Source organism: Candoia aspera, chromosome 4 (assembly GCF_035149785.1).
Source record: "Candoia aspera isolate rCanAsp1 chromosome 4, rCanAsp1.hap2, whole genome shotgun sequence".
Lineage (NCBI taxonomy): Eukaryota > Metazoa > Chordata > Lepidosauria > Squamata > Boidae > Candoia > Candoia aspera.
Window position 1 is genome coordinate 94457981 of NC_086156.1, and position 17847 is coordinate 94475827.

Here is a 17847-nt window from a genome sequence, read left to right on the forward strand (position 1 = left end):
CATGCCTCCTTTAAGCAAACTGAAAGCTTTTCATTGTAATAGGGGCAATTTAATTAATTGCTTCACCTTTCTGTTTGGAAAAAAAAAGTACCAAAGACCACAAGTTGCATCTGTCTTCCCCAAACTCAAAAAAGAACATTGAACATCGGATCCCCACCCTTCCATTTTTGAGTCTATCTCCTTCCAGGGTTGGGAGGATCTACCATCTATCTCCGTCCAGGGTTGGGAGCAGAGAGAGAAAGAGAGAGAAAACTCATCACCATTTCTTCCATCCTGACTACCAAACCCCTGCAGAGCATGACTTCTGTTGGAGGCTTTGATGACTGGAGCAATAGAAATATTCTGCCCATGTGCTTAATTATGACAAATTTATGGCCCTTGAGTTTATTATTAAAAAGATATGATACTAATGGTTGGTTTCCGTATGGTTCCATGCACGTCTTCATATCTTCTGGGGAAGCTCTGCTGGGATGTAGATTGTTTTCGTGGTTATAGAGCCCAAGTGATGGAACTTCCTGCTTCTCTTTGCATGTATGGTATTCATATCTAACCCTGAGAAGAGCTGTGATAGCTGATTAGAGAGAACAGCTGGCTCACAGGGTCACTCATTCACTCACACACAGGGTGGAAAGAGACAGAAATGAGATTTCCAAGCATTTAGTGCATTGCCTTTTACTGAAATCAATAAAAGATATAATCCAGGAATAACGGGAATAACTTAAGAGTGATATGGCCAAAGTGGAGGAAGGCACTAAAATCAGGAAAACTGGCTTCATTTTCAACCAGTTTATGTATGGGAGTCAAGCCCTAAGTGAAGAAAGCATGGCCAGTTCTTAAACCAGTTTCTATTTACTTAAGTGATATTATTTTAATAAGAGGAATCAAACAAGCTTTCTTAGATTAATTTTTATTTGCCATCATTGATTATCTTGGTGTTTGGACATACCTGATTCATAGTGATGTATATGAGTTTTGCTATACTGTTGCACTGATTTGATTCTTTAAAAAAAAAAAAAAGGTAAAGAAGAATCACAAGCTCTTCACAAACTTGACTTCATAAGTTTGAACTCCTGCAGATTTTCTACTAAGCACTACTGTGCAGGTTGTGGTGGCTTTTTATTATTATTATTGTTGTTGTTCTGAAGTGAACTGCAACAGTCTTGAAGCTTCTTGCAGTGTTTGTGAGAGTCCCCTTATCCTTCCTCCCTCTTTTTACAAATGAAAAGATGACTTTTCAGAACACTCTAAAACAGCCTTTTTCAACTTTTTGACCTTGGAGGAACCCTGAAAATATTTTTCAGGCCTTGGGGAATCCCTACACATTCAGGCTCAAATATAGGCCAGAGGTTACAAAATTGCTATATTTGTTTCATGTGTAGGCCTGTATATAGGCATTAACAGTGTTCTTCAACTAAAACTAAAGAATGAAACTAATGTGAAGTTGCCCAAATTTGAAATAAATTTATTTTTAAAATAAATTGTGATCTCCCAGGGAACCCCTAGTGACCCTACGCAGAACCCTAGGGTTCCATGGAACCCTGGTTGAAAAACACTGCTCTAAAACTTCTATCCAGATGGAAAAGGATTGTGCCAAACTTCAGTTGTAATAAATTAAATAATCCAATTCCTGTAAGTGGAGGACATGATTCTGACCTTTCATTTCACATGGCTCCTATCTTGGGAACCTAAAAACTTCCATGGGTATGGTCTCTGAGAGGGTCCTTATTGTTACTGCTTTTCTTCAGTCATTCAATCTAAGCTATAAAGATCTGGATCTCCAGTATGTGGAAACAAAAATTGGCTGCCATCTAGTGATCATGTAGACTTTTTTTTCAGCCAAGGTACAGTACATTTAAGAAAGAAGTTTTTAAACAGTTGTATTTGTGTTAGAGTCATTTGCTATATTTCTATATTGGTTTTTTTTTTCTTGGTTGTGTAGTCACAATCCAGGTATTTCTTGTTGTTGTGCACGATGCACTCTGTATTTTAATGGATAATCAGAAATAACAGAAAACCCCTCCCTCCAACTGGTATTACAGCTATGGCATGAATGAGGTTGACAAAGAAGTAGAAAATGGGCATTTAAAAAAAAAAGAATAATGGGGTAAAGTTAGCAAGGAGCACTAGTAGAAAACTATTTAATCTGACCATCTCTAGCTGCCTATTCAGAAATATATATATTTCCTGAAAAATTTCTACCATTCTAGATGGCTAACCTCAATTTTTCATTCTGGAACATGTGAAAACCAAACCCCAGGATTTCCTCAATATTCCTGATTTCCATTTTATTCTAGACAAATTGTTCACCTTGGAGGATCATCAGTGGTGGAAACTGTAATGGAATAATATGTATTTGCTAATTATGCAGACCTTTGAGCAGCTCTCAGTCCTATTGACCACAGTATCAGGAAATTTCTGGAACAGGCTGACTAAGTGTGCTGTCATCAATATGCTAATGACACTCTGTCATTCCTTTTAAAATGAATATGGAGGGTCTGCCCTGAACCACAATACCTACTGTAAATCATGCTTTATTGCTGAGATGCAAAACACTTTAGTTCTTTTCTGCACAAACTCCATGTATAACCAGGAAGTTCATATTATGAACTCTTCTGAAGATCAGAATGACTAAAGTTTCCTTCTGGTCCATGCTGTCACCCATTTCAACAATTTTCTCAGAAAAAAACTTCAGCCATTACCTCCAGGGTTCAACATTATTTTCAGATAGTACTATTCTTTATAGAAATCAGCTGAGGATTAAATTATTAGGAATGCCTCAAAAATTAGGGGAAAAAAAGGTAGCAATTTCCATTCAGGAATAGTATAATAATTTTATTTTATTCTAGATAATTACAAATTGAAATTTTTGCTTAAATGGTTCTCTTTATCAACTGTTCCTTGATGTTCAGTTCAGGCCTCAGGATAATGAGGTAACATTTAGGGAAAAAGATACAGCTTAATAATCCAGCCCCAGATGCCAAGATAGAGAAGATCTCCACAGCCACCATATATTCTCCTTTAGTGCCCTGATATGAGGGAATGAAGGACAGCCATACACTGCAAAACACCAGCATGCTGAAAGTGATGAACTTGGCTTCATTGAAACTATCTGGCAACTTCCTGGCTAGGAAAGCCACTGTGAAGCTGACAATAGCCAAAAATCCCAAGTAGCCCAGGACACAATAAAACATGCCAACTGATCCTTCATTGCAGCACACTCGAATTGCTCCAGGGAGTGAGTGCATATCAAAATCAGGGAATGGAGGAGCTGTACATAGCCATACAGCACAAAAACTGACCTGAACAAAGGAGCAGCCAAACAGGATGAGGGTGGCCAATCTTCTCCCAACCCATTTCCTCATCCTAGATCCTGGCTTGGTGGCCATGAAAGCTAGGACTACAGTGATTGTTTTTGCTAATATACAAGAAACAGCCACTGTGAAGATGATACCAAAAGTAACTTGTCGTAAATAGCAAGTCACTATTTGTGGCTGGCCAATAAATAGCAAGGAGCAGAGAAAACAAAGCAATAAGGAGATCAGCAGAGAATAGGTGAGGTCCCGGTTGTTGGCTCTGACAATGGGGGTGTTCTGGTTCTTGATGAAAACTCCTAGTATCAGGATTGTGAGTAGAACAAACAAGAGAGCCAAAAATGCTAAAGTAATCCCCAAAGGATGCAGGAAAGAGAGAAAATGCAATCTCTTGGCAATACATTGATTTCTGCTCTCATTTGGAAATTGATCTTCAGGACACTGGAAACAATTGTCCATGTCTAAAACACAAAAAACAAAACAGATACATAATGTAATGAACTGAATGGCCCTTTCTGCCAAGTTTTACATAGAATTTATTTCAACTCTGTACAAAAATTAACAAGAAAGAGAAATTAAATGTGAAATGGTAGAATATTAAGCATAGCTGATTCACTCCTCATTCTGAACTGGTGGGACAGTAATACCTGTGACAGCCTATTCTTCTTCACCCCTAACTATAGAATAGAGATGACATCAAAGACCAATAAGTGTTCTGCATTCTAAACTTACTGCAGTCAAAGTTTCACTAGCATCACTAGAGATTTCGATTTATGGGTTATAATAATTTGTTCTATTGAACCCAATTCTAAATCAAAGGAAAAAATGCATGCTTAAAAGAGGGATGCAATTAAGTTCTTTTCACAACTTAATAGAAACTAGCTATACATTCACAAAAGTTGCAAACACTCCCTATGGTATTTCATATGTATGTTAATATTTAGGTAATGGGAAACGTTGCCATTGCCAAATGCTGCAAAGCTGTACAGAGAAAGAAGTAATTGAGACCTCATCCTTGATATTTAAACTTGTAAATAGTTCTTCCTAAGTGATAGATGTATTGTATTGGAGAAGGAGAAAGATCCCTGTCTTATGTAAATATTAATACATGCATTGTCATATTTATAACATAAGCAGCATTTTGACATTGCCACCATAGCTTTCTACTGGAGGAAGAAATTATTAGTTTCTGCCACCAAATAGAAATTATGTGGCCTGTTAGCTATTAGGCCCAGGTAAGAATGTGCCAGAGGGAGGGGAAGTTTTCTTTTTGTCTTGGGATATCTATCTATCTTTCTATCATCTACCTATCTACCTATCAATCATCTACCTACCTACCTACCTACCTACCTACCTACCTACCTACCTATGAATCTAACCTCTGAGTGATGGTGGTGCCTTGTTTTGGAGGTTTAGCAACATACCCTGATAAATATTTTTTTTTCTTCAGATTCTGGAGAATGAAGACATGCTTTAATTGTTGGTATGACTTGCTTACCATGAGAGATTATTGTATTGACTGTAGTACTGGTAAAGAAATTGTTGTGTTTTCTTTTTCCTACCAGTGTCCATTCAATTTGTAATTCCTAATATTGAATATTACGTCTCCTACCCTTCTGGTCCGAAATCTTCCCATGCAGACATGGAACACAACTGTAGCAGCAGAATGGCTCCCCTTCTTTCCTTTTTCTCCTGTAACCTGGATGGCATTTCTCATTACACAGAGCAATGGGCAGGTTCTATCCACAGGATAAAGAAATGAATAAGCATGTCCTTGAAAACATAGTAGTCTAGTTACTACAGAATCTTTTTTTTTTTAATCTGGGGAACATTTTTCAGAACTAAGTGGAAAGGATAAGCATCAAGGTGTGTCTGGAAAGTCAACATTATGTCAATGACTACAGCTCCTGAATCAGATATTAATAAGAGCTAATGGTCCCAGGATTATTTCTCCACTCTTTAAGTCTCCAAAATATTAAGTCCTATACTAGAGACATAACTATTAAAAAACATAGAAAGCCTTCCAAATTCCCCTTTAGCCAGCCCTTGACTACTCTATATAAATAACGTAGCCCCTCAGACCCCACACTAAATAGTATAAGCAGCCCTTGGCTATTAAACGATTAAACACTCAAGCCCCAAATGAATCTGATTTCATATTGCATGTCAAAGGAAGTGAGAAAGGAATGCATTCTATGCATTCTAAAACAATTTCATGTTGTTGGGAAGGATTTTTTAAAAAAAACAACCAAGAGAATAGGGTTTTTTTCTTCTTCTTACCTCTTCCTTGCCAGTCTATAGCTGCCTTTGATTTAGAGTTAGAAGGTAGTTTTTTTAAATGATAGCTTGTTAGTATAAGAAAATACTTATTTATTTACCTCTAAGCTCTACTGGCTACAAATCATTTATGAATTGCAAAGACTGGGGCACTTTCCCATTTAGCTTTTCATACTTGAAATTATATTTGTACTTCACCTGATTAAATGAACTGTGCCATGTGATGGCCTCTTCATGAAGAGTTAATTTATGACCATGTAAAGTCTGTGGATCCAACCATCCAACTTTCACACGAAGAAGGGATTTGTTTGGGAAAGTGACCCAGTTGATAACATCAAATCCAGCTACCAATTCTCCATTCTCATCAAAAGATACAGTGTCTCCAGCACTATTGTTAAATGAGATGGTCCTCAGAAAACGGTGAAGCTAAAGAGAGAAAGGCAAGCAATGATAAAACATTGTAAGTAGAGAAGAACTGTGTGTTTGGATAATGTTGTTTATATAATTTACAAACCGGAGAAGCAGGACCTACCCTCCAGCTTTCATTTTAATAAGTGCTTTCTCTCAATATTGTTCAATATGTGCAAAATGAGAATATAAAAAAGCTCTACTATATGAATCCAAACTCATCAGTCTAAACTGATTCAGATCATGTGGCAGGCAACTAGCAGGAAAAACATGAGTGTAACAGCACCTGCATTTTCATATCCCCAATAATTGGTCATTGGCATCCACAGAAGCAGGGCAAGGAGTACAAATGACAAAATGAGGTCCTAATGCAAACTCCTCCCCTTACATACTTGTATGCAACATCATGATGCTAGTATGAAAAGATGGAAAGTGCATCATGTCACAATGCCTGTTTCATCGTTTTGGCATCATTATGGCTAGCTAAAGATGCCTTTAGAGTTAATACTGAGCAATCCAACAATCCCTACTATTGTTGTGAGAGGCCGCCATTTGTGATATCCGTTTTTGTGTTAGAATGCAATTATTATCTATAATATAGTTCATTTAATATTATTCTTCAGTTAGTTTTCAGATGTATTTGAACATCTTATCTTCGAAAAAATAAGGAATAGAATACAATTCCACCACATCCCAGCATATATTTATTTATTTTATTTAAATTTATATCACTGCCCATCTCCCCCCAATGGGGGACTCTGGGTGGTTTACAAAAAAGTATAATAAAAACATATAGACCTAAAATTACAATCTAAAAATATAAATGAGATAATAAATGTACTATCTGTTCTTGCATGAAGAACAGATTTCATGCAAGTTCAAATGTCAGATGAGAACCAAAGTTTATCATTTTGGTATGGTTGGTAGGATATTTATTTATATATTCCTCAAATTTGTCACCACCCATCTCCTCTCACCAGAGGTACTCTGGGCAGTTTACAATAAATGTAGTCTATTAAAACAATAGGCATAAAATATAAATACAGTATATAAAGTGTAATTACAATTAACAAATAAGAATAAGAATAAGAATAAAATCAAAGTGGGAAAAGGTCTCATTCAGTCCATGTCTGTGAGGAATGCTCTAAGGCACTAGCCGTCCCCAAGCGTAACTACTCCTGTCCCCGCCCCAAGCAAGCTGACAGAGCCAAGTCTTCAGGTCCCTCCAGAAGGCCAGGGGCGATGGGGCTAACCTCACCTCTGGGGGCAGGATGTTCCAGAGGGCAGGAGCTACTGCAGAGAAGGCCCATTTCCTGGACCCCACCAAACGGAATTCTCTTACTGACGGAGTCCGCAACATAAATTTTCCTTTTAAATATGACTGTGTGTTGGTTGATAGCTGTAATGTTATTTCCTTCATTTTTTTCTTTCTTTCTTGATTGTATGGTTTTAGTAAATAACATTATTGCTTTACTATTTCTTATTTTTGATGTTGTACAGATATGCTGAGAGCTCTTCCACCGAAGTCAAATTCCTTGTATGTTTGATCATACTTGGCCAATAAAGTATTCTATTTATCTATCTTCTATACCCTTTCTGCATGATCGGGTGGGCCAGTTTGATGTAATGGGGAAGAGGCGGTTCCTCGGGTAACCTGGCTGCATGTAGGGGTTTAAAGGTGATAAGCAATGCCTTGAATTGGACCTGGAAGCAAACTGGTACCCAATGCAGCTCGTGTAGTAAGGGTGTTATATGTGCCAATCTAGTGGCACCAAAGATAGCCTGCGTGGCTGCATTCTGGACCAGCTGTAGCTTCTGGATACTCTTCAAGGGTAGCCTCATGTAGAGCACATTGCAATAGTCTATATGGGAGATAACAAGGGCATGAGTGACTGGTTGGGGGGCTTCCCGATCCAACAAAGTGTGTACCTGGCACACAACACGAAGCCAATTATGCTACTAAACATGGAACGCATTATATTACCTCTGTCCAAATGAAGCCTGGTTATGCTTGATATGAAATCTACTGGATACCTTAAATTCTGATCTTTCTCATTAGTCTAAAAGATGACAGTCAGGTCATTTTGTGTAGAAATGTAGGAAAGCTGAATATGAGAACGTCCCTGGGACCAGTTCTCTGGTTTTCATGTGATATTGAACTAAGAATGCAAATATGGATTCAACAGTTGAAATGAAATAAAAATACTGTTTGTAATGGACATACTAATTCAAGTACCCCATTTACTGTGCCCTTTATTTTTCCAATTCCTTTCTTGTTTTCTTTACCTAGACTAAAGTTTACATTGTAAGCCTTCAGAGCCAGAATTTATTTTCTTATATTCCATGAACTTACAGTACAACTTTTTCTAGGCTGAAATTTACGACATCCAGGCTAAAATTTATGGCATACCAAGGCACATATTCCACAAACTGGTGGATGAAGCCAAGAAAAAAACTAAATTCAATTTTTATGCTGCTCTGATAATTTGAGAACACCAGTTCAAGAGCAACAAGTTCTCATGTCAGAACTGTCCCATGACAACAGTGACAAAACGTTCTGAAACATGTTTTTGTCCAACATTCCTGAAGAGGCTCAAAATAGACCCACATAAACTTCTCTTTCTGATTTATAGAAATAGAAAACAAGAGAAAAGAACATTTTAGCTTTCATCAAGAGACAAAGATTTAATGTACCTTGCTAAAAGATTTGGACTATGATGGCTAGTGTGCTGTCCAGAGTCATTGAGAGTTGGGCAGCATACAAGTTTAATTTATTATTACTGTTGTTATTATTATTATTATTATTTAGATAAAGATAGATTATAGAAGAAAAAAGGAAGAGGAAGAGAAAGAGAAGGAGAAGGAGAAGGAGAAGGAGAAGGAGAAAGAGATATATTGGATTAGTCCCATGAACCAGAACAGAGCTTAATTGCTTCTATGTTGCTTGTGATGCCTGGGCGAGAAAGGTATCTGTTTCATCACAGGCAAGATGCAAAGTTGAAAACATAACATTGTAAAGAAATACAAACGTCTTGATAGCCTCTCAGAAGCAATAGCTCTGACATATTGGATTAACCATAATAAAGAGAATTATCTGTTTGAAAAGCATTACCTCCCAAGGTAACAGATTTGGGGGATCTAACCTACTGGTGGAAGATAAGAACATCCTATGGAAAGCATTTGCTATGGCATGGACTGCATTGTAGATGCTGTAGCTTTGACTAGTCATGCTCATTTCAAAGAGAGTTCCAGGGAGATTTTCCAAGTTCTCTTCACCAGTACAAGAATTATTATTCTCTTTGTCCACATTAGGATCAGGAAATAGGCAGTTGAATGCTTGTTCCCAGAAGATCCTGATAAACCCATCTCCTTTTGACGAGGTAGGATGGAGAGAATGCAAGAATTCTGTAAACCCCAGCACTTCATTTGAGTGACTTGCCAAAGACAAGGCACCATGGAAAACTTGTACATCAAAATCCCGGTGAAACGTCTCTGATGAGAAATCCCACTGGGCTGTCATAATCCACACCTTGCCTATAGTTAGTTGTGTTGGGCTTTCTATGCTCCCATAAATGTATAGCAGCCATTTCAAGCATGACACAGCTTGGGGATCTGCATTTACAATATAGACTTTGATGCTGGGTGAGGATAATGAAACAGCCATGGCAAGAAGGGGTTCAAATGACTCAAAATTCTCTAAAACACCAGAAAGGGATAGTGTTCTTTCAATGATTGCTGCACAGATTGCATACTGGGAAAGCAGGGGTAACAATGCCTGCACAAATTTTTCTCCTTTATCATCATCCGGTGAAATAATCCCAATCCATTTCCACTGGAAATAAAGGAGCAGCTGAATAACTCCCATGTACTGATTTGTTTCACTGGGGATCATCCGGTAGAAAAAAGGGAGCTGGGTGTTACTGTTCATTACTGGAGCAAACACACAGCAAGCAATCTATGCAAAAGATGTTAAAAGAAAGAAAGAAGGGTAGAATTACAAAAAATATCCAGGAAGTATCTCAATTATTTCCTGTGTTGACATCACACTTCTGAAGAACATTGTCTTTTTTAGGAAAGCACTGACCCTAAGATTCTGAAGCATATTGTCTTCCTACAATAGGCAAAAGGTTAGGTCTGAAGAAGCAGTCCTGATAAAACATTTGTAGGCAAGAACCACGTAGTTTTGGCAAACCAACATGGAAAGAGAGAATTTGAGACTGCATCTATTTGCAAATGTGAACCTGCCCACAGCATTTTACACTTGTTGAAAACTGAGTTACTAACCCCTTGCATGATTGAGTTAAAGTTAAAAATATTCTCCTGAAGTCTCTTTCTTCTTCCGGAAAAGAATAAAGGTGAAGGAATAAAGAGGAATCATTTCTAAAACCCATTTGAGGACATAATTGCATTAGGACAACTCAAGATTACATAATGGTGCAAACATTTTCAAGGGTTAAGAACTCTTCAAAGCTAAGTTGGTTTTTAAAAACCACAGAAATAAAAGGGGTGAGAATAATAAATGCGGCTGGTCACATCTTATAATCTTAGGTGGAATGTGGAGCTAGACAGGAGATCTGAAACCTGGCTTCATCAGGCAAAGTGCTGTTCTTCAATGACCTTCCTGGGCTATTTCAACTGTCACTGTGAACTTTCCTGAAAGATTAATATAGCAGCATTGTGAATTTCATGGCCTACCTTCACGTACCTGTGGAATTTTATAGATGCCTAAGACAGTAGCCATATGAAGGGAGACTTTGGCATCAAGTCCCCCAATGACAGCTATCAAATTACTTTGCTTCCCGCAGTTGTAATTTGGAGCGGTCCTCCTCTGGGCAGACAGAAGTTTCAGGGTGTTGTGATAAGACATCTTCGCGTTATTGTAGCTGTCATAAATGTGAAACCCTATGCTGAGATTGGATAATATTTTGGGATTCTCATTGATCTGCTTCACAGCAAATATTAATGAAAGGACATGCTGGTAATTCTTTAACATTACCCTGAGGGAAGATTTATATAATATATGAGATAACTATCACACAGACTTTGCATGGACTTCATTGTGTCTACCAACAAAGTTAAATATTTGAGCTGTCGCAAATACATATTCTTATTTAGACATGACTCTTCATCGACACCATTTAAATACTTTTTGACAAATACATTATTTCTTTGTCCTTGTGGATAAATTTCAAGTTGAAGTTATATATCTTCCCAGCCATGTTGAATAAGAAAAAGACTCTCTCAGGTTAAGCATGACACCCAGGATTTGAAAGAACACACCCATAGTTTCCTGGCAGCATCATGGAACTGAGTTGCCACTGCTTTCAGTGATAGTTCTCAACAGTCTAATCAACGGGACTTATAGATTCCTATCCTAGCAATAAGCAGATCTGACAATGCTTAGCCTTTGTTGGGATCTGCTAAGGATGGAGAGGTGCCTAAATATCAACTGTAAAATCAAACGTCAAGGCTAATTTATTTCACATACAACTGTTTTACTCAAAAGCAATGAAAAGTATGGATTACAGATTGCCTTTAAACATGTCAAGAAAAGCATTAAATCCCAACTGGTTACAGTGTGCCCTGCCAAAAACAGTTTCTAATTTATGCCAGCACATCCTGGATCCTATTTAAATTCCTTTATATAGATTAACAGATGAGTTGGACCATAACAGATTATAAAAAATCTATATAAATTTGAACAATCAAGATGATAATATGATCTGTTGAAAAAAGGAAAGTGAACTACAAGAGCTCAGAACAAAGAAAATAGAAATGCTACTGCTATTTGGTAGGAAGATGAAATCAGAAAGAAGTAGTAATAAGCATGAATATAAAATAGGAGGAAGTGATGGGATAATGAATGGTCATTCTAAGAGATAGAAAAGCGACACTTGGCACCATAGAGAAATATAATGTAGAAGAAAGTGAATTAAAAATTAATTCTGTAAGACTGTAGCAATCCGTAACAATAAAAAGCATTTTTCAAAAAGTCTTTTTTCAGGCTTTTTTATGAACTAGATTATTCAGAGTAATCCCAGTTCTTGGCTTGGGTATATAACTTCCTCCTTCCAGTCACTGGAACCTCCAGTAGAAAAATTTCCTTACATGAGTTCATCTACCACCTTTGTTTCAGGGGGTTCCACAAAGTTGCTTATTTCCAAAAGGCAGTCAAACTGGGCAGCAATCCCTCCAATTATTAGATCCCCTGTTTTACAGTATTCATATGGGAACTGGAAGGGGTCATTCATAGAGCAGATGGTATCATATGCCTTGAATTTAGTCAGGACAGGGTGGAGGAGTTGCCAAAGGAGAAGCTGCAGCAGAAATACCCTTTCCATGCCATGCATTGCTTCAAGAAACTGTCCAGCACTAGATTTCTTGATTCTACATGTTTTGCCAGTGTTCAGTCTGCATTAGGCTGTGAATTAAAAAGGATGGAGAAAAGCATATTTCAATCAATCCACATTATTAATGAAAAAATATTTTCCCTCTTTGGATTTCTCTCTGAATGTATGCAGCTGCCCTAAAATACACATTTTATATACATTTCCTGCAGATATAAATTTCCTGCAAACAATACAGATTTTCTCTTTATTCTTTCCTTTTAAAATTTTGCAATGAGTGCAGAACTGCAACAGGAATGACAGAGTGCATGATCCAAATAAGAAGATTATTATCAAAAAATTAGGCTGAGAAAGGCAACTTAGATTAGTTCATTACACAATTTTACGTCCAAACAAATTCTGAAGGTCCTTAGTCACCAGATATAACAGTACTGGATTCTTCTGATAAAGTGAAATATCAGACTGATTGGGTCCTGCCAATTTTCTTGACCTTATTTTTTAGCTTGAAATGCACCACAATATTTTACAGTATATAAGCATTCATAGATTATTACTGAAGTTGTTCACTGGCTTGAGAAAATGCACATGGGTTTGGCAGAGGAAGGATGAAATGTTGTCATCTCACATAATTACAATGTTCCAAGACTTGTCCACAGGGAATGGTGCAGTGTGTTATATTTTACTATGGGCAACTTTAGGGGAAACAAAACAAAACCAAACTTAATGGTGAGATTTCCTGTCTGTTCCTTGAAGGAAGTGAAGGAAAATTCAGAATCTTTATAGCCCATGGTGAGAAAATTGCAAAACTCTTCAGATATAGTTAATTTCTTTCATCAAAAAAGAGGACAGCTCACCTCCCTCACATCTAGGGAAGCAGACCCAATCTAAGACTTTGGAAAGGAATCAGAATAGAAAAGGCCAAGGTCAGATACCTGGAACTGCTCAAGATGAAAAGGTTACCCAGAATGGGATCTCTAAATAAAAAAATCATGCCCGGGAAAAGCATAAAAAGAGGCATCTGTGGGATTATGTTAGCAGAGGCTACCCCATCCCCACCAGTCAGGGGATGCATTAAAAATAATCAGCCTTCTAAATGAATGAATGAGATCTGGCACAGGAAGAGATTATTGTAAATTAGAAGGGAATGATATGAATAATAAAGGGAAGTCTATTTGGAATGATAACATTGATTGTTGTTGCCATAATCATGGTCAGAAGGCCCTCCTCACAGCTACTCATGACCTAGTGACCTCTAGATTCAACTACTGTAATGTGTCCTACATGGGGTTGCCCTTGAAGACCATTCAGAAGCTTCAGCTGCAGGATGTAGTGACATAGGCAGTTAGCAGTGCCTGTGTTTTACTGACTTGGGAAATTTTCTCTACCTTGGCATCTGGTGTTGGATTATTAAGCTGTATCTTTTTCCATCCAGTGTTATGCATAGTGACATACTCTTCAAGAGGTCCTTTATTACATATCATCATAACCATAACCTTTTATTATTCATCTGGGTAATAAGACTATGTGTTAAATATATTGCAAATTTTTCTATAGAGCAACCCCAAAAAGTAACCAGCATGTCCTGGCCTTCATATTTGCTGTGAAGGAGATCAATGAGAATTTGAAGACCCTGCCCAACATCACACTGGGTTTCCACATCTTTGACAGTTACTTGAGTGCCAGAATGACCCATCAAACACTCTGCAACTTCTCTCTACCAGGGAAAGAATTGTCCCCAATTTTCATTGTGACCAGCATAAGAAGCTGATGGCTGTCATTGGGTCCCTTGACTCTGAAATCTCACTTCAAATGGCCATTTTATTACATATCTACAAGATCCCACAGGTAGAATTGAGTTTGTGGGCCATGAAATGTATTCAGCTGGGTTTTTAACAAGTGAGAATTGGGAAAGGATTATCATTTCAGGATCATGTAAAACAAAGAGAGACAAAGAAATTCTTAAGATAGATAAGGAACCTCTTCTACATTTTACACATCTGTTACTTCCTAACTACCTACCTATCTTTGGTTGAGGGAGTATTATCTTAAATTCAGGGTTCCCTCTCCCTCCCTCCCTCCCTCCCTCCCCCATAAATAATTGTTAAATAATTCAATGTTAAATAATTCAATCTATATTGAATTCTCCTTCCTTTTTACATATGAGACTAGTTGAGGAATGGAAATTGAAATATATATGTCTTGACAGTGTGCATCTCAAACCCTTTATTCAACTCCCCCTTCCAGGATATTTTAAAAGGCAGAGAAACAAATAAATGCCCTTAAGGTTCTTATAACATGAAAGAACTAACAGATAAAGATGTACAGAATTCCTGAATGGATTGGAGTTAACAAATGTGTGCCTTCTTATGCAACCCTAAATTTGCACCTCCAGGATATTCTAACATGTTCATTTACTTGATTAAGCTAAGTCTTTCAAGCAAATATTATTACTCCTGCTGCTGCTACTTCTGGTTCTTTTCCTTTCTCCCTCTTTCCAATTACCCAGAACACTGTTTAAAAGAGAAAGTAACTCCTACCAAATATAACTTTTTAAAAAGTCTTTCCTGGCACTTTGCTGAAAAAAAAAGCTATATGACAGCTATTATTATTATTATTATTATATTATTATTATTGCTACATATTAGTCACTGAAACAAATAAATGTCCAGATGCTTTGAGTGTCAGTGGCATACAATAATTTAATAAATCATTATAAGGTAGCTCTATTATTTCTGTGATGAATATATGGCTTCTCTTCCTCCAGGGTTAATCCAAATAAATTATGTAATACTTGAAGGCATGACAGAGGCATCCATCAGTAAGATGTGGATTATGACAGCCAACTGGGATTTCTCATCCCAGACAGTACAGAAAGATTTGGATATCCACGTCTTCCATGGTATGCTGTCATTCACAATCCACACAAATGACTGCTGAGTTTTCAACATTTTCTTCAGAACCTACATTTGAACTCACTGAATGGAGATGGGTTTATCAGCATCTTCTGGGAAGATCTTGGTTGCTTATTTTCCACTTCAAATGAACTTGGTAGTACAGACATATGCACTGGACATGAGAAACTGGAAAATCTCCCTGGTGTTCTTTTTGAGACAACCATGACTGGCCAAAGCTATAGCATCTATAATGCAGTCCATGCCATAGCACATGCTTTACATAAAATGCTTTCATTGAAATCAGCACCAAAATTGATCAAGGGTAGAAGTAGACTGGATCATCAAGATGTGCATCCATGGAAGGTAGTGTTTTAAATATGATTTTGTCATGGCTGTTCTACTGATGATTCTTGGTTCAGGAGAGATGCATTACCTGACTCAATGTCTATTGTTCCTATATTCAGAGAGATGCTCTTCTGAAGTTAGGGGTACAATGATATAGCATTTTCATTTGCTGCCTGCTAGTCAGCAGAGATGTCATCTCTTCCATGTCCATAGATGAAACAAATATTTGAAAAATTGTTAGGCTGATTTTGATATAGCCAAGCAATTAAAATTAAAAGAAATTGTGTTATTTCATATACATGTTAACTGTTCCCCATTGTTATCACCAAATCTTCTTATGGTCTCGTGATTTCATGATAGGAAGAGCCATCAGGTTTGTTCTGTTTTTTAATGCATAGGTCCTTCCTGAAGCTAGGTGTAATGACAATTGCCATCCAGAATACAGTCAAAAAAAGAAGGAGGGAAAAGCATTTTGTTGCTATGACTGTGTTCCATGTCCAGATGGGAAGATTTCAAATCAGGAAAGTCAGAAATATAATGTATAATATAATAATGTTATATAATGCTATATAATTATTTTATGTCTATCATTCCTTCTGAATGAACTATGATATTCTGTTTCCAGTTTCCTCAGTTTGGTTCCCAGTGGTGCCAATGTCCCTGTTTACATTATCTATCTTTAAACTTGGATGGGGTTTTAATTCACAATTCAAGTGTGGTCTGCAATCTGGGGGTCTTCTTGGACTCATAGTTCCTGTTCAGTGAGCACATGGCACCTGTGGCCAAGCTTTCACAGTTTCATGTGGTGTGCCAGTTGCAACCTTTTCTAGATTGGGGGGCCCTAGTCACTCATGCCCTAGTCACCTCACAGCTCAACTTCTGCAATGTGCTCTATATGGGGCTACCTTTGAAGACCACTCAGAAGCTTCAAGTGGTCCAGAATGTAGCAAGGTCTATTGTTGCATTGTGGGAAGTGATGGATATGTCTCAGCATGTCCATGTGACACCTTTGCTCTATGAGGTGCACTGATTGCCAGTGTGCTTCTGGGTGTAATTCAAGGTGCTGGCTATGACCTATAAGATATAGGTGGCATGGGGCCTGGTTATTTGAGGGACCACCTTTCTCCCATGGTGTCTGCCTGGCCAGTACAAACTGACAGGGTTGGTGGACTCTGGGCCTCTTCAATTAGACAATGTTATCTTTTGGGATCTAGGAAGTTTGCCTTTTCTGTTGTGGCACCTGTACTCTGGAATGAAGTTCTTCCTGAAATCCATGTGGCTTCCACCCTGATAGAATTCCAGAAGGCCTTAAAGACCATGCAGTTCTCTGAAGCCTTGTGCTAGGGTGGACAGACCCCTTTTGGGGATGATTTTTGTGTATCGTTACCAGACTGCCATCTTGATTTTGATTTTGTTCTTGGTTTCGTTGTTCTTTCTTTATTTGTTTTTTATTATTCATATGATATTTAATTGTTGTTATATTGTGAGCTTCCCAGAGTCATCTGAAGTTGGGTATTGCCTAAACTGAATAAATTAATTAAACATTACAGGTAGCCCTCACTTAACAACCACAATTGAGCCCAGATTTTTGGTTGTAAGTCATAACAATTGTTAAGTGAGTCTAGACTCATTTTATGACCTTTTTATGATGATCTTTAAGTTAGTCACAGTGGTCATTAAGTGAATCAAGATCAGGGCTTGTGGCTTCCTTTGGTTGTTAAGTGAGCAGCACAGTTGTTAAGCGAATCAGGAGTTACTTTGTAGTATTGTGGGGTGGAGTGTGATAGTCATATGTTTTCCACCAAAACATGACTATAGAAATGCTTCTGTGGCTACAGTAGTATTATTTTCAGTTAATATTACTGTTATTTTCAATTAATATTACTGGCTGATTATTAAAAACCCATTGCACTGCAGATCCTGAAAGGAGGCTTATGACAAAACCTACTTTATGGTGATTGGAGGGAAAGTCCTCAGAACGGAGGCTCAAGTACAGTTGGCATTGCATTATGAAAGTCAACAAATTCTTCAGGGTTCCGTCAAATTTCTCAGAAGTTACTACTGGACATTTATGGCAAGGTGCAATGGCTGCCATGGCAGCAGGCTGCTGGTTCTGAAGCTGGTTTGCTTGGGCAGTTAGCAAGTCAACTTGTTGCACCAACTGTGCGTTGTCCATTGCTAATTGCTCCATCTGGCTGGAGACAATCTGTCCTATTCAGACTATGAGATGGCCAGACAGATTATAAAAGGGAATTCTTTGTTTAC

The 17847-nt window shown here is 37.7% G+C and overlaps 1 protein-coding gene across 1 annotated transcript; it reads right to left on the reverse strand.

Annotated features, from left to right (window-relative positions):
• Positions 1–2870: 2870 nt before the first annotated feature.
• Positions 2871–10863, reverse strand: LOC134496695 (vomeronasal type-2 receptor 26-like). The gene is made up of 5 exons (XM_063302405.1): positions 10702–10863; positions 9109–9951; positions 5787–6014; positions 4924–5050; positions 2871–3772 (listed from the first exon to the last, which is right to left on the reverse strand). The coding sequence occupies exons 1-5, from the start codon at positions 10861–10863 to the stop codon at positions 2871–2873; spliced, it is 2262 nt and encodes a 753-aa protein (XP_063158475.1).
• Positions 10864–17847: the final 6984 nt, after the last annotated feature.

Coding starts and splice junctions, on each gene's coding strand:
- LOC134496695 (XM_063302405.1), bottom strand. CDS start 10,863: ATGTCTTATCACAACACCCTGAAACTTCTGTCTGCCCAGAGGAGGACC. Junction 5,051..5,786: donor GGCACAGTTCATTTAATCAG/GTGAAGTACAAA, acceptor TCCTGTGGATAG/AACCTGCCCATTGCTCTGTG. Junction 3,773..4,923: donor GAAGATTTCGGACCAGAAGG/GTAGGAGACGTA, acceptor TTTGTGTTTTAG/ACATGGACAATTGTTTCCAG.